The 17,422-nt window shown below is 40.4% G+C and overlaps 1 protein-coding gene across 2 annotated transcripts in view; it reads left to right on the top strand.

The window, feature by feature from the left end:
• SLC9B2 (solute carrier family 9 member B2) overlaps positions 1-17,252 on the top strand; it is a 24,945-nt gene extending 7,693 nt beyond the window's left edge. For both annotated transcript variants that reach the window (XM_009273559.2, XM_009273558.1), the window contains 9 exons: positions 509-679; positions 3,428-3,570; positions 5,653-5,780; positions 6,684-6,859; positions 7,390-7,496; positions 8,670-8,819; positions 11,158-11,266; positions 11,468-11,604; positions 12,591-17,252. In XM_009273559.2, the coding sequence (XP_009271834.1) occupies positions 509-679; positions 3,428-3,570; positions 5,653-5,780; positions 6,684-6,859; positions 7,390-7,496; positions 8,670-8,819; positions 11,158-11,266; positions 11,468-11,604; positions 12,591-12,830 (1,361 nt within the window). In that variant the 3' untranslated portion in view covers positions 12,831-17,252. The remainder of the gene's footprint in view (positions 1-508; positions 680-3,427; positions 3,571-5,652; positions 5,781-6,683; positions 6,860-7,389; positions 7,497-8,669; positions 8,820-11,157; positions 11,267-11,467; positions 11,605-12,590) is intronic.
• The last annotated feature ends 170 nt before the right edge of the window (positions 17,253-17,422 follow it).

Raw genomic sequence — 17,422 nt, 5'->3', positions numbered from 1 at the left:
CCCCCCCCCCCCCCCCCCCCCCCCCCCCCCCCCCCCACATCCAGCCAAAAAATGATGCTTAAATTATTTTAAAAATTAGACTGGAGCTGCAGTCATTAGCTCAAAGATATGCCAGGCTGTACAGCAGCAGGTTCTTACTGCAGTTCTGAAGTAGCTGAAGGAAGATAAGCAAATGCAAGATAAGGTAGTGAAAGTCTTTGCTTTAAGTTTGGGGCCTGTTAAGTGCTTTCCACAGTGGCCTGAGGCTCACTCAGTACTTGTTGGTCCCTAATGATATTCCTGTTATCATTTTTTAAAGTATCTTAGCATCTATAAAATCAGACCATCAGTTTAGGGAGCACCGAAGACTAAGCACATTGTTATGATTAAATTAATTTTTAAGGTAAGTGATTTTATTTCTGAAAGTCATGGTACCTTTTTCCTTAGTAGAAAACCAAACGTGATCTGATAGCAAACAAAGTTGTCCCTGAGAGATGATTAAATATGAATATTTCTTGTTTTGTTCCAGTTGCAATCGTGGTCCTGGTTTGGGCTGTGGTTTGGTCCATCACTGGGACTGAGTGTCTCCCAGGTGGAAACCTGTTTGGAATTCTGTTTCTTTATTTTTTTGCTGTCATTGGAGGTAAAATTTTTGGATTCATTAAAATACGAACACTACCCCCCCTCCCTGCTCTTCTGGGTAAGATATCCTTCCTTCTTTTCTTCCTGCATATTTGTGTTGTTTAAACTGTCAAGTAATGGCTGCACGCTAGATGTGTTTTGATTGGGAACAAACAAACTGTGTCACACTCAAAATCTGTATCTTTTCCAAGTGACTTTTATCTGGTCCTCTCCAAGAAGGTGCAAAATTCCCCAAACTGGCTCAAGTGAAATAGCCTGTATGCTACTGAGGCTCTCCTCTTAATTCTTTGCGGGCCAGAGAACTGTATACTTACAGATTCAAAGTTTATTGTCCTTCAGTCCCCTCTGTCACGTACTGAGGGGTACTGTTTAAGTACTGGGTACTTAAAACTTGGTTTTAATATCGCTAAACAGGATTCTTAATCTGGACCTCCTGTTACAGTAGAATAATTAATTCATAAGGAAATTATTGCTGAGCTGTTTCACATGTATCTCGCACAATGAAAATGTTTTCCAAAGAAAACACTACAGGAATTCCCTACTACTGGTAATCCAAAGCAATTTCTTTCTTCTCCTTCCTTTATCTCAAGATAACTGAAACCTGAGAAAATAAATTCACTACAAGGAATAATTCTTCTGAAGAGAGTTATTTTGAACCAATCATAACACTGTTTTTCATATCAACATCTTGTTTTATTTTACATAAAAATGCAAAATAGAAATGAGAGATGAAAATGATGTTAATTTTGACATCATCAGAACCTTTTCAGACTTCTTTCCTAGAGGAGGTTTAGGTTAGATCAGTACAATATTGTGATGTCAATGAAGCTGAAAAATGAAGTTCCAGGTTCATCTCACCAGCTGTATGCTGCCCCCTTGCTATGCTTAGTGCATAAATGAGTAAAGCCGTTGACAGACAGTAAAACTGCATGGCAGAGTGGGCTACAAATATCTGCCTGTAGTGCACGGATGTGATTTTGTAACCTGCATAGCTGGTGGTGTGCCTCACACAGCAGCACTGCTTACAGAACAGCTAGATAGCTTCATGTACGGCTCTGTCCAGGCAGCATGCAGGTTCTTGCTCCGCTTAATTTCACGAACGAGAAAAAATGCAAATGAGAGGGAGGGAAGTTTTGCATATAGCATGCATGCCTGCAATAATATGAACACAGGATGTAACACAGAGGGAGTCTGCCCTTTCTAAGTAAACATCCCCCTTAAAAAAAAAAGTTTATGACCATTTGGATTCTGCTTTTTTTAATTACATCTGTATCTAAAAGTTATGTGCTGAGCATGAAACTGCTTGTCAGACAGGTTATACTGAACAATAGAAACTTAAGCATGACAGCACGTCTGTAGAGTTGCTTAGGACAGAGTTCATTGTTCAGATCCCCAGTCTTTGAGGAAAATTGGAGAAATCTATGAGTCAGAAGAAGAGAGAGACAATGTCTTTGAATATTCTTTTTTACACTAAAAATACAAATCTTGTAGTCTTACATGTCTTTAATCCACTTGTGCTAGGTGCAGTTGAGTGTAATGTGGCTGGCTGAGCACTTAAGCACCTTATAGTGAGCTTCTGTCTGAGGAAAGGAGTGAAATTGCTACTGAAACAGTCACATAGTATATTTTAGGCATACATTGCAGAGAGGTTTCTGCAGCAGGCAACATGGAGCAGAAGAGTGAAGATACCCTTTGAGGTGGAGTTTTTTGCCTTAAGTAGATTTCTAGATCGGGGTAGCTCTAGTGACTTGGACCTCAAGCAAACATCGCAAAGAGCATGTGATCATTATGCTAGCCTGATATAATTGTCATGAGGTGCCACAGATTAATTATGCCACTGTTTTTTTTCCGGGAGGTGGCGAGAAGAACAATGATCGAAAGTTTAGCATGTTCCAGGACAAATCAAGTCCACAGCCAAGGCTCACACCAAGCTGGGACCAACCTAAGCATAGTGTTTGTTTATTTTTTGTCTTTGTTGGTTTCCTGTTTCTTAACATGGCTAATATAAAATTAAGCCACCAGAATGTATCTTTGAATCATCAGGACCTACAATTAATCTCCGCAGGTCTATATTTAAAGTCACCCTTTCCTGTACTTTTCTATATCCTTCCAGAGCTACAGTTCCGATAGCTTTGCAGGAAGTCAATTAGACAGTTTTGCTAATATTTGCAAAAGGTTGGGTCTTGCAAGTAGCTCAAATAGAGGATAAGAGCAAGTTCCTGATTCTCCCCCTTTTTTTCCCCTTTGCATAACAGTCGTATTGCCAGAGCATTTTAAAATGGCTGTTAGTCCATGATTAGCTGTTCTAGATTATATTTCCTAATAACTCGGCATTATGGTTCCTGTGATACCTGCATTTCTTACACCTAAGAGGATTTTTAACCATTTCCAACTTCTGAGATAAATACGCAATATTAGACGATCTTCCTCTTTTCATGTTAAAACAAGATAACAAGAAAAATATCTTTAAGGATGCAGAGGTGTCTTTGCTTATGGTAAGTATGACCTGCACCTGGTGAACAAAGCTGAATCTGTTTACTTGCACTAAAGCTACGTGTCAACATCCTGCAGATTTATTCATTGGTGACCTGGTGTGTTCTGAGGCTACTTTCATTGCTTTAAACATGTCTCTCTCTTTCCATGCCTCAGTCCCCATCGTTCAAACATGGCTAATAATTCAGAACGTGAATTGTTTCTTTGACTCTCATAAATACATAATATGGTGTCTGTTTTTAAGAATTCTATGCAAGCTTTTAGTGCAATAAAAGCAAGTCACTTGACAGGAGCTTATTTGCTTTCATTTAAGGGATGCTACTTGCTGGTTTCCTAATCCGAAATACCCCGTTCATTAGTGACATCGTCCAGATAAACCTACGCTGGTCTGCAGCGCTGAGGAATATTGCTCTTTCAATTATCTTGACCCGAGCAGGACTCGGCCTGGATCCAAAGGTACGGCACCAGCCATTTGTGTGAGGCAAAGTATAAAACAGCCCTCAAAAAAAATTGAATAATTGGTTCTGTTAAAAATATTGAACCGTTCAGTCTTAGGGGATCTGCAAACTAGAGCGTTACAGCAAGTTTAGTTTCTATTGTATAGTCATATGTTAATATTGGCAGTTGGATTTGTAGAGTAGGCAAGCAATCAAAAAAAAACCTAAGGAAAACTGATTTTATGACTATTTTCCCACTTGCCTTAAAGAAATTTCCTGAATTTTGTGAGCAGACCATCTTGAGGACATGTGCTCCAATCGTGGTCTGTCAGGAAGAGTTTATGCTCCCTGACAAACTCCCTGTCAGTTTACACCGACAAACTAAAACAAGTAATGGAAGGGATCCCCAGTCCTTGAAAGAGAATGTTGCTTGTGTTGACACCAATCAAAAAAACCAACCAACCAAAAAATCCAAACCTGTGTGTCTTTTTCACTTTTTCCCTGAATTTTGTGAGCAGACCGGACATGGGACATGTGCTCCAATCGTGGTCTGTCAGGAAGAGTTTATGACAAACTCCCTGTCAGTTTACACCGACAAACTAAAACAAGTAATGGAAGGGATCCCAGTCCTTTGAAAGAGAATGTACTTTTTCTTTTTTTTTTTTTTTTAATCATTGCCATTTTAATGCAAATATATTCATTGCAAAGATGAGTTCTGCTGCACTACGGAAACAATGCTTCACATCACAATAAAGCCCATAATGCTCCTGTGAACAAAAAAAATAGTCTGCCTCCACGCAGGATGAAACGTGATGTTCCATGAATTAATGAAGGCAAGGTTTTGCTTGATCAAAATCAGCTGGCTGAAATAAAGCTGTACCATATTGGCCCTTATCTATTTAAGTTTAAGGGGCTGCTTAAAGTTTATATAAAACTGCGGTCAAGTATAGCTAGTTCAGAACAACTAAACAGATTTTTCTTAACCAAGATGAAAACTAGGGAGTTGCCAATGCTTCAGATATTTAGGAAAATAGGGTTTTGTCATTCTTGAAAAATGCCTGGTTTCCTATATTACTATCATCCATTTTTCCAAGACATTGAAGCTTGTATGAACATGGACTGCGTGTTGTTACACACAGCTTGGATGTCCAGTTCTGTGAGATTGCTTTTCTTTCTATTCCGTGACAACTTTTTTTTGCCAAAGGAACTTCATTTTTGACTCATTTTTCTCCCATGCGGCAATTGAAACTGTCATTTGGACTCTGTATGTAGCAATGCTTTCATGCAGTTACAATCATTCTTCATGTAATTGAAGCTGTGAAGACAAAGTTGTCAGTTGCTCTGGTGATTCTCAGCCCTAATTATGCTGGGATAAACTGTGCTGGTAAAAAGTGCAACTCATTGATTATTTTTTTTTTCCCCCCCCATGTCAAAATTAGGGACCGGTCCTAGCAGAGTCATGTTTGTGACTAAATATTAAAGGCAGCTGTTACAAGTAAATATTCTGTTTTAGAGAAATTTTTGAATAGAAGTTGCTGAGCCAAATGGAACTTAATCTGCTCTGGATATCAAGTGAGAGACAGCTGAAGGAGATGCTTGGCTCCTTGCGCCAAGTTTATGTAGTTCTACAACTTTTCATTATTTGTTCACGGATTTTGGGATGATTTTTTGGGGGTGCTCATGCAGCTTGTGGGATTATAGCAAAATCTTTTGTGGATGGAGCAAATGACCTGAAGTAACTGTGGGTAAGTCAGCTGTTTCGAGGGTGTACCTTTCAAACGGATCCCAGCTAGTCCAGCCTCTCACAATTAGTTTGCTCTGCACAAGAAGCCAAACAGAATTCTCTGCCACTCCTTCCTGTGACATGCAGGAACCTTGTCGAACCTAGATTCAGTGGGTTTCACTGCCACACTTGGAATTTTATATCCAAATCCAGTTGTCCTTGAGTCTATCTCTGGCTTAGGCCATGTAAAGCCATCATATCCTGTACTGCAGCTCAGAGGGAATCCTTTTAATAAACCATTTCAGATCATAAATGTGTTTCCTCTCTATAAAGCCAAGGGTACTGATACTAATGTCTGAATGTGCTTTCATATTGCAGGCTCTTAAGAAACTCAAAGCAGTCTGTTTACGGCTTTCTTTTGGACCATGCATCTCAGAAACATGCACAGCTGCTGTTCTTGCCTACTTGTTCATGCATTTGCCATGGCAATGGGGATTTATATTAGGGTAATGTGCTCTCTTTTCTCCTGTATGACAAAGGTCCCTGTTTTCATGCTACAGTTAAATGATCCAAGCGCAGTCAGTTCTCTGTGCCAAGCAGAGATCTCAGTTTAATGCCAGTTAGGAAGCTGTGCTTAGCCCCTGTGGTTGTTTGCTCACCATCTATGTCTGGCTCTGTGGCTAATTTAAAGGTCACATTTTCAGGCTGTAGAGGAGTACTTGCATCATTGCTCTTCTGTGTGTGTGATCTGGGCACTTGAAGAAGAAACAAGGATGGTGCAATCCCTGAGTCTTTAACCACAAAACGGGGCATTTAGGGACAGAAAATGATACCACATTTTGGAGCATCTTCATGCTGGAATTCAGAATTTCCCTGTAGAGAGATGCACGTGACAGTCTTTCTGTCACAAGTCAAGAATAAGGATATGGCGTGTTATATTCTGGAGTAATATCCTTGAAGAGGAAACATTTTCCATCTAGTTCTGTCTAAACTGGGGACTTGGTCCGGACCCATATACTGGAGCAAGATGGATAAACTTCTCCTCCTCTGCCACACACTGATTTTTATGAGAAGGAACTGGCCTACTGAGTCATAAGCATGTCTAGACCAGGTTCCTAAATTGGACAATCAAGGCATATATCAGGGAGCATAACTGGCCTGCAGCGTAGACTCAAGGCTCAGTCTGTGGAGCCCTTTACTTTTAATACTATTGAGTTGGGCAGGAAGTAAAAGCTGATTGCAAATCTGCATAGAAATATCCCTGCTTGTACTTAGCAGGGAAAGGTAAGGAAAATACCTTATGTAAAGGTCTATTTGTTTATACTTTAAAAGAATTGGGGTCAGAACGTTTTGGAGTTTTTTAGTTCAGTGCTTTCTTTTTGAGAGAGGCTGAACCTGTGTGTCTTCAGTTTTGTTCTAGGTGCAGTCTCCCCTGCTGTGGTGGTTCCCTCAATGCTGATTTTACAGGCTGGTGGATATGGGGTGGAGAAAGGTGTCCCAACTTTGCTAATGGCAGCTGGCAGCGTTGATGACATTCTGGCTATTACAGGCTTCAATACTTGCCTTGGGATGGCTTTCTCTTCCGGTATGCTGGTTAATCTGTATGTGGTGAAATCCAGAACAAACAGTGATATTTTGAGGAATGTGTGCTCTGTTATGACTGACTGGTTTGTGACTTAATGACATCTCCCTATAAAGTTCATGTATGGACTTGAATATTGAGAGGGAAATTGCCAATGATCAAAAGTCTTGGTGTAGCATTGTTGGCTCTGAGTTGTGGGTCACATCAGCTTTCAGAGAACATTTTTCCCTGTCTGCTCCCTCAGCTGCCGAGTCTGGTCCCTGCATGCCCAACGTAAGTTCTTTCAAATTTCCATGGGTTTGGCAATGTTCTCGCAGTGGCTCTTTCTCTGGCTTCTCTGGCATACTTTCTTGGCATGAGCTTGCACTATCCATTTCTTTCAGGGTCATAGGTTCCCTCCTGAACCCCTTTACCCCCAAGTCATTTAAAGAAGACACTGTTCTGGAATCACACTTATAGGTCTACAGTGTGGTTTGTGGTGCGTGAAGGGTCTGTGTATGGCCTACTGAACCTGTTTTTCTTTTGCCAAATAGGTTCTACTCTGTACAACGTGCTTCGTGGAGTGCTGGAGGTGGTTGTTGGCATAGCAGCTGGGGGGATTCTGGGAATGTTTGTTCGATATTTCCCAAGCCGTGATCAGGTAAAAATCCAGTAAAAAAAATTTTCTATAAAATAGAGATTCTTTGCTAAGGGATGATATTCCTAAGTTATTCATTTCCAAGTTTCATGTGAAGCTGCTTTTGGGGAAAGCTGTGTACAGCGCTAACAGTTTCCAGGTTGCAAAGCCTATCAAGTGAGGATGTGTTTTATAGGTGATGACTTGTTTACTGCAACAATAACAATGTATGATCTCCTAGTCCTTCCTGATGCAGAGTTTGGAACCCAGCTCACCATCCTGGTCTCATTGAAGATCGTGGAAACGTCCACACATAAAGGAGAAAGGGTCTGATACCTATTTCAGGCAGTAAAATAATCATCAATTAGATTGATGTGCGACACATTTACTTCTATAAGATGTTTCCAGTAGGCCTAAGATTAAAAACAAGTAAAGCGGGCAGATCGTGGGCTTTAAGTGATTGGGCATATCATTAATGCTAATTAGAATGTGTTACTTTCAATAAAAATGAAAGTTATATAAAGTGGTAGATTAATTTACTCTCAAAGGGCAATTAAGTGAACAGAAAATTGTGGAAGAAAGTAGATATGTCCTGGACTACTGAAGTCAATTTGCAAAGCAACTATTGCCCTCAGTGGGATGAAATTTTCCTCTTATTAAATAACATAAGGAGTGTGGTACAGGAGCCAAAGAGATAAATAGAAATGGGGACCAATGGCAGAGATATATCTGTCTGCTGTGAGATCAAATAAAACTAGACTGTCCCCGTCAAACATTTGTATGACTTGTCCTTAAAAACATCTAGTGGCAATGATTTCACCTCTCTTTGGATGAACTGTTCCAGTACTTGACTGTACAGGTAGAAAATCCTGTTATCACGAAGTTGAAGCAGGGCTGTTAGAATAGAGCATCATGTTCCTTGTGATACAAAAAGCCTTTTGACAATAAGATTTTGGATGGGCAGAGGAAAGAAATTATTAAATTTCCAAAATTTTAATTTCTTAGGAATTAATGTCCAAAAAAACCCCTCAACTCAACTGAATAGTACAAGTCTCACTTAAAAGCTTTGATTCTTTCGCAATGGTTAATGGTAATTGTTATTTTCAAATCGCTATTTTCAAAATTAACAGAAGTAACCTTTTTCCTCCATTTCTAAAATAAATTTACTTTTTTGTTTGTCTCTTTCCTTGGCTGCAGGCATCTCTGGCATGGAAGAGGTCATATTTTGTACTTGGGCTGTCCATGTTCGCTGTTTTTGGTAGCATCTACTTTGGCTTCCCTGGATCAGGAGGGCTCTGCACATTAGTCTTGGCTTTTGTTGCAGGTGTGGGATGGTCTGATGAAAAGGTGAATGTTTACATAAAGAAGCATACCATACCAAAACTCCTTTGAATGTACGGCTTGACAGGAGTTTGAATTTCTGTCAGGAGTGGTAATGGTGCATTTATGAAGCTTTAGGGGGTGTACGGATTAAAAAAAAAAAACATTCTACATTTATTTTGGAAGTCTTTAACATTTAGCATGACAGAAAGTGACCATGTATGTGAATATATATCGATACAGAGCCTAATATACTGACAGAGAAATACTCAGCTTTTCTTAGACATCTTAAGCCATGTAAAGCAGATTTACTTGTCAAGGCACTTGACTAGGAATCCAAACCTTTATGTCCCAGTTCTGTCAGTGTCTGTAACCTTACACAGTCACTTTATGGTAAGATTTATAAACAGGTGTCCAAAATACAGTTGTGTACATGGCCTGAATACCCTGACGTTTTGTTCCCTGTTCGGTTTTTTTCCTCTCTCATCTTTCCCAAATCCCAGCCAGTGTATTCTGGATAAATTAGAGAGCAGGGTGCCCACAATAAATGGTGATGTAAGGCCATACAAAAACCATACAAAAGTCTGCTTTTTAGTCACTTTCTCTTACCTACTAAGCCTGCTTCTCCTTACTGTTGCTGCCTCACTGCATTTCTGTACCTTGGCATGTCTCACTGCCTCTTTTGCTTGATACCATTTACACTTAATGTGTTGAGGGCATCTTTCTCTCCACAGCTGTAGCCTTGCGACATGCAATAGGAGAAGGGGAGAAGAAGAGAAAGGAAAGGCGATCAGGTATAGCAGAGTCCACATTATTACCCCATCTAGACCTTGACTTCAGTAAGATCTCAAGGTTTGTTAAAACAACAAAAAAGAAACCATGGTTTCTATTTAAAGTATTACATTGTTGTCCAATTTTAAAAGAAAAACTCATCTTGGGACTTAACTACTTAAGGACATTACAATTGATAAAGCTCTCTATTGAAAAGCTTCTAAACCATTTCAGAAGGACAGACCTTAAAAGAGTATATACAGACTATAAATGCTTAGTTTAAATTCTTTTGATCAGTCAATGAAGCTTCTTGGCCTTAAGGATGTTGATTTCAAATGCCTTAGCTCTCTTTTATCGGATACAGTCAGAGATGTCTGCATGCTGTATACATATTGATATACATCAATATGTATATGTATACATATTGATGTTACCACGGTTTTCCTGCTGAGCTTCTCAAAGGCCACTGCCTCCTACTGTCCCTGGTGGAAGTCACTTGGCAAATACTGTCTGCAGAGAACAAGGAACATTGTACCTATTGCTGGAACAGTTAAATGGGCAGTGGACAGACTGAAATAATGCTAATATCTGTAAAGAGGATTTTTTTTTTTTGCCAAAAAAGAAAAGGGTGAGATAACAGGGAGAAATGAGGCAAATGAAGAAAAATGATCAGAGGTCGCTATATTTTTACCTCGTTCTCTTTAAGATTACAGAAGTTTTTGTACTGCAGTCATCTACCATTCCATTGACTAAAGAGCAAGAGATGTTGCAGGATCAGTCCCAGAGAGACCGCCAAGGACAGGACATGTCTAGGCCCTGGATTGATTATTAAGTGACAGAGCATTGCACTTGTATTTTCCACACACACCAGCCTGAACATTCATTTGCTATTGTAGAACTCACTTAATGAAAAAGAAGTGCTGTTAGATATGTTACGTGTACTTCTTCACATAAGTGGAATATTCCTGTTTATCCTGGCAGCAGTTGTTTTAGGAGAATTGTTAGGTGTAAACACAAGGAGAAAAGATGGCTTTGCCCTCATATAGTACATCGCACTGGGAAGTTCAACACATTTTGCTAGTATGGGATTTCAGACTTGCTCAGTCTAACTTTGTTCCTGCTCACATGGAGACAGGCCTCTGAGTGCAGCACGAGTGGAATTAGGTCAGGACTACAACTTTTGAGAGTCTGACTCTGCTCAGATACAAATGGAAGAACACGTTTAAGCATGCAGTTCCCAAAGGCTCGGAAACTTCATAGCAAAACTGTTCAAATTACGTCTTCCTAAATACTGAAAATCAACTATGCTTTATTTTCCTCCTCTTGTCTGCAAAATGCTCTGTTACTGTTGAAACATCTGTGATTTTTATTTCTCTTCTTGAGTTAGCAAGCATTTATTTACTAGCAGAGCTAGACACACTCTGACCTTCGAAAGGTGCGTAACTGATTTTGAATCTTTTAGTATTAGGTCAAAGAAGGAGGAGCAAGTCTGGACAATCTTTATGATACATTTTCAGTTTGTCCTTTAATTAAATGTTTTGTCTACTTGGCCATATTTTTGTGAATTTACAGATTATTTTTGTTTTGATTACAGAGGGAAGTAGAAAAAACTGTTGCAGTTGCATGGAATATCTTTCAGCCTTTTCTTTTTGGTTTAATTGGAGCAGAAGTATCTGTTACATCTCTTAGGCCTGAAACTGTTGGTAAGATCATTCACTAATTATCCAGCTTTCATTACTAGCTTCCAAAGAATCTCTATAGAGAAATCTAAAGCAAAGCAGACTATGGCTGACCCAAAAAAACCCCCCAAAAAACCAACCCCACTGTAAAGCTAGTTTTAGGAGGCTTATTCCCCTCAGGCACCTATGTACAAAAGTACTGAGAAGTGTTTGTCTTTGTTGCAGGGCTCTGTGTTGCTACATTAGGCATTGCTCTAGTTGTGCGAATCATAGCAACGTTCCTGATGGTGTGTTTTGCTGGGTTTAATTTCAAGGAAAAAGTGTTTGTCTCATTGGCATGGATTCCCAAAGCCACTGTCCAGGTAAACAGTCCAACATCACTTTCATTCCAGGCTGTATCTATTGTCCTTAGCAAAGCTCCTTGTAACTAGCACAGCAGTAAACACGGAGAGGATCAGGCTCAGTAACAGCGGAGTGTAGTATATGGACAGTTCATGTTCCTAACTGCACTAAGTCTGCTTGAAAAGTGCATGGAGAGCTTTCTACGTGAAGGTGTATTGCTTGCGTCCGGGTTGTACTCTTAATAATGACAGAGATTGTACATATATTATAGGAAGTTTGATTGTTTCTCAGCTATTGCAGGTTATTGTGCCTTTACATACAGATTCTGAGAACTCTCAAAACAAAGGTAAAAGTGTTTCCCTCTTACACCACATGAAGTGTCCGCAGGGACAGTCACACCAAAGGCTCAGAATGGGTTTTCAGTCTGTGGTCATTTTAGTAAGGGGTAGTCTGACAGCCTTATTGCTAGAGAAGCCTCAGGCTGGCTGCATTCCTGCTCCTTTATTTCAGTGATCGTTAAGTCATTTAGACTTTGCCTCAATATCATGATTACTTGCAAACAAAAGTTAACAATCAGAACAGGCAAGGATTATTGCAAGATTTGTGAACTAAATTTTCAGAAGCTGCTACTAGCTGACTGCTTTCAGAATGCATTCTCAAGGTGTGGCATTTTAACAGCTGCAATATGCAATATACCAGCCAATTTCATTAATCACACATTCTCCAAAAACGTGGATAAAATGACAGCTAAGCAATGTTCTTCGCAGGAGGGAACCACCCGGATAAACTCATGAGCTAAGGAAATTCGAAGTCTAGCCGAGTGAAAATTGTTCTCATAGGTGTAATATAATATTTACTTTTCTATGTACTGCCTAGAAATGAACGGGTCGAATGTACTAAAAATGTCTGATTTATGTTAAATGTTGACTGATGATTAGTCCCTTTTTTTCCTCTTTCAGTGCTAAAGGTTACTTGATCCATCTCAGCAATGTTTTCTTTCTTGCAGGCTGCAATAGGTTCCCTTGCCCTGGATACAGCGAGAACTCATCAGGATGAGCAACTAGAAAAGTATGGAATGGATGTACTGACAGTAGCTTTCTTGGCTATCTTGATTACCGCTCCAATTGGAGCCCTGGTTATTGGCTTGGCAGGGCCCAGACTTTTGCAGAAGGCTCAGACAAATGGCAAGGAGGATGAGGAAGGTGCTGAGGTTGGAGAAGAGGCAGAGGCCTGTGAACCTTCATAAGACAGACAACTACAGGAATATGGTCCTTCAGCTCTTACACTTCTGTTGAGTAAACACAGCATGTCTGTAATCTTTCTGGAGGAAACCAAAACAAGAATCAGTTATGTCCGCTATTTTAAAAGCAGCCCTGGTGGAGTTTTATAAAATATTTTTATGTGTTGATGGTGCCTTAAGAGATGAAATAGCTGAACGTACAGTGAATAGGCTGGCCAGGCAGTGAGTCACTGAGAAGTTAGCAGTCAACAGTTACTTGAAATGTGTGGGTGTGAGGCCAGGGAGAGGATCAGAATTGTTCAGGCATGGAGCGGAGTCATGAGGTGGAATATAAACAGAAGAAAATGGAGGCTAATGTGAATAACTTCTTGATGGTTGAAACTGGGCTGTGAGATGACAAGTTCAACAGCTCAAAGAATGCAGCTTCGGAATTAGAGACAGCTGACACACAGTGAATGAGACCTGCCACGGGTTAGTGATTCCCTCTCCTTCCTCATTCGGGTTCTAAAACTTGCCTCTTCCTATTGCTGTTCTTCCTCACAGCTCATGCACTCCTTTGTGCCTTCAAGGGACTGTCAGCTTTGGTCGTAGCAAGAAACAGCAAGTGGTACTTATGTGCTGAAAGACAGTTGGATCCATCAGGGACTGTGGTAATACAGGTGTTGCTGGTGCTGGTAGAAAAAAGGACTGAGCTTGAAAACGGGATGAGGGTTGTGGGGACGCTATGAGGACTGGGAAAGGGTTGTAGGGGATTGGGATGGCTGCTTCTTCACCTGTGTGCCTCAGCCTTCACACAACATGATGCCAATAGAGGGAAAGCCAGCTCTTCGGCCACCGTGAGTGGCTATGTTCTGGTGCTGGCCACTGTAGAACAGAGGGGAGAGTTCCTCTCGGGTGGGGTTTGCTGACAGGGCAAGGCCAAGGTGCAATGAGTTGTCCCTTTCTTCTTCGGCTCCTGTTGGGGAACTTGGCAATAGCAGCAGACCTCTCCTCAAATCAAGATTCATGGGTCAGCCAGGATCTCCTTTGCTTTGTCCTAAGTTAATACTCATCTGGCTGAGAAAATGCCATGATCAGGTCCTTCTCACATCTGCATTCAGGGAACTGCAGAAAAGAAAATCAGGTATTTGCTAAAAATATAGCCAGTTAATGCTCATTTTTCCAAGAGGTGGCTTGCTGGATTGACTGTGGAGAGTGGAGGAGGCCTCTCAAATTTGCCAGGGCACTTTTTATCTCTGATTGATGCAGAAAACTAATAGACTTTAAATGAACAGCCTTGAAAATGCAGTGCTGAGAGGGATGGTATAAAGCAAAAGGAGCCTCACCTACCTTCAGAAAGGCTGCTGTGTGAAGGCAGGTGTCACGAGGAAGTTCAGGACACAGTGCTAGCACCCTAAGCACATACCTACGGGTCCTGTGGGTCTTTCCAGAAACACAGGCTGTGTGTGGCTGTGGATCATGGTAATGACTGGCAATGCTCGTGTTGAGCATCTTGCCAAAACATTTCACCAGGGGGAGCAAAAAGCTCAAATGTGGTTTTCTTCATTTTATTTAATATAGATGCCTCCTGCACAGTCAGTTGCAATATAGTTCACACTTGATTTTCCCATTCCCAGAAGACTTTTCTTTCTCTTCTCCTTGACTGTCCTAAAGCCAGGAGTAAACCTCCTTGGTTGATCAAAATCCTGCTCTTGCCTTTAGCTTTGGTATCAGTTAGGGCTTAGTATTGACCTGTTACAGATACCAGCAAATCTTTCTTACTCTGCTACGTTTTGTACAAGTAACTAGCTCCGAGTAGGTCATTCCCAGCTCCATTCTGACGGATGGAGTCAGTACAGCATCCCTCAGAAACTAGAAGTTTTATTTTGTTATTTTTTAGTAAGGATGTTAGATCGTGCCTAAAATCAAGGTGGACAAGGTCTCCTTGCAGATTTCTACACTACAGTTCACTGAACTTGTTTTACAGGATATGCTATAGAATGTATTTGATATGTCTAGATATTTTTGGCATTAGTAAGAATTAATCAATTCTATCTTAGCTTTTATACTTTTGATATGCAACACAAAAACGTACAAAAATACCTTTAAAACTATCTGAAACTATTATTTGCAGTGTCCACGTATGCCTCTGTATACAGATTAATTACAGCTCAGTATGTGCGCTTTTGTATATGTCTTTCTCTCCAAGCCAAAGAGAAAGCTTCCTGAGAAATATTTGAGGTTCATAGCCTGCAATTCCAGCACAGTGATAAAAATACCAGGAAATTCTTTGCTAAGTTTTCCCCTAACAGTTGTCAAGTACACTGATATTTTTCTTACTATACACACTGCTGTTCTCTCCGCTTCCTTGGGGGAACGTACAATCTTTAGTTCAGTCCATGTTTGCCCATGATCAGAAAGGCAGATGCTTTCAAACTGCACACTGATGAATGGTTAGGGTGCTGTGCTTGGTGGTTATTGTGTCAGCCATTGACTTCTGTGCCTGTTCTGCCTTCTTTGCATGGCTAATGGAGGCACTCTGTTACTTAAATAGGGGTAGTTTTAATAGGAGCTTATTGTGTTTGGAAATTGTAATGTCTGTTAACCTAATGGGTAAGATGAGGGAATATGGTGTTCAGTTCATCAGTGACTGTCTATAAAATAATTCTACTTGAGTAAAACTTACAGGAGTAGAAGCTTTATATAGTTCATTTTTTTTCATAAAGTTTTCTAAAAAGTAGAATCTTCCTGCGGGGAGGGATCACTATGCTAAATTCAGAGTCTGTTCAATAACAGAAGTGTAACGTGTAAGGATTATAGCCCTGTAAACTTGAACCCAACCTTAAGTATGCAAGCAAACCTCTGACAAACAGCCCTTGTTCACGATAGCCTCTAATACTTGCTCACCATCATAACAGCATCTCATAAATTGGATTTATTATGTTCCCTTAACCTCAGTGCACTCTCAATTTATTCCTTAGATCACTCCCACTGTTCTGAGTGCTTGAATAGCTAGCTATACCGATGAAAAGCATCATCTTGTTCTCTAATCTAAACGAAATTGAATCAATTTTCCTTTCCTCGCCACCATATGTGGATGTTTCTCACAAGACTCCTTTCTCCCAGCTTTTATTAAATTTTCAAAAAGAATCAGGTTGAAGCTATTACATAGACCTGCAGATCTTAAATGAAAAGCATTAATGCTTCATAATGCTCCTCTCCTTGCCTTCCAGAAAGGAACAAAACACTTGCATCTTGTCATGAAAAGAAATGTTATATCGGGGCTAAGAACCTATGAGACTGGGTTTTTTTTAATAAGTATCATGACAATTTCAGCTGATTTTAAATAGCAGTTAACTTTGAGAGATACAATTTCACTTTTTATCAGTTTGTGTGGGTGAAGTCATGACTTTTAAGACCACCTTCCTTTTAACAAAATGCCGTTAAATCATTCATGAATAATGCATAAATTCAAGCCAATAAAATCTTTATGCCATGCCAGTCTCTTATTTGCAAGAAATAAAATTAGAGCACAATGTGCAGTAAACTATAACCAGAGGAGTCCTGCTGTCATGCAGACATAATCACAGGCATAACATGGGAGAGCACTGAGCACAGTATGTGTATGCAGTTCCAGAAGGCTCACAAGAACCTCTGCAGCAGAAGGATCCGACGGCACAGCACGTTCCTGGCGGCAAGCAGCGGGCAGAGTTACAGCAGGCAGCATATGGGAAAAGACAGAAATTGGCCATCTGGAAGCAGGGAGTCGTACAGGCCAGGGGATGCAGTGATAATGTAATTATAATCACTGTTTTCTCTCTCTTTTTCAGCCAGACTGAGTGTTTTAGGGAATTTAGGCTGAAGTCTAAAATTAACTGAAACACTCATGGTGTAATATAGCCACAAAACAGTGAATGATACAGTTTTTGCATTTTGCTTTTTAAATAAACGGAGTGCAAGAGATGAAATTTTGTGCCAGCTGCACTTCAATTGCATTTACTTTGTCTCGTAGTTGCCACAAGACAGACACCTTTCTCTAAACGTATTTGTTTTACAAGTTTATTTGTAGTCTATTATAACTATTGTTCAAATTCATAATCAAAAGAAAAGTAAACATTTCTGTTCTCGTAGAGTGAAAAGGCATGTCATGACATGCCAAGTTCAGCTTCCCCTGATTTTGCACCAAGGCTGTGAAGACCTGGTCTACTGCCTCAGTCCTGCTCCTTATTAGCATTAGGGGCAAATTTATCCCTTTGTGTGGAGCTTCCAAATTAGGTTAGAAAAGTCATCCAGTGGCAAGACATGACCAAGCACATCCTAGCAGGTAATTGGTTCAACTCTCACAATTGCTGGTGAGACACAGCACTCTGCAGACACTTCAGTTCTTAGCTATTGTGCTGGTTTTGGCTGGGGTAGAGTTAATTTTCTTCATAGTAGCTTGTATGGGGCTGTGTTTTGCATTTGTGCTGGAAACAGTGTTGATAACACAGGGATGTTTTAGTTACTGCTGAGCAGGGCTTACACAGAGCCAAGGCCTTTTCTGCTTCTCACACCACCCCACCAGCGAGCAGGCTGGGGGTGCACAAGAAGCTGGGAGGGGACACAGCCAGGACAGCTGA

The sequence above is a fragment of the Aptenodytes forsteri genome, unplaced genomic scaffold (assembly GCF_000699145.1).
Source record: "Aptenodytes forsteri isolate BGI_AS27 unplaced genomic scaffold, ASM69914v1 Scaffold93, whole genome shotgun sequence".
NCBI lineage: Eukaryota > Metazoa > Chordata > Aves > Sphenisciformes > Spheniscidae > Aptenodytes > Aptenodytes forsteri.
The sequence above is the reverse complement of the archived record's forward strand: the minus strand, read 5'-3'. Positions and strand labels throughout refer to the sequence as shown.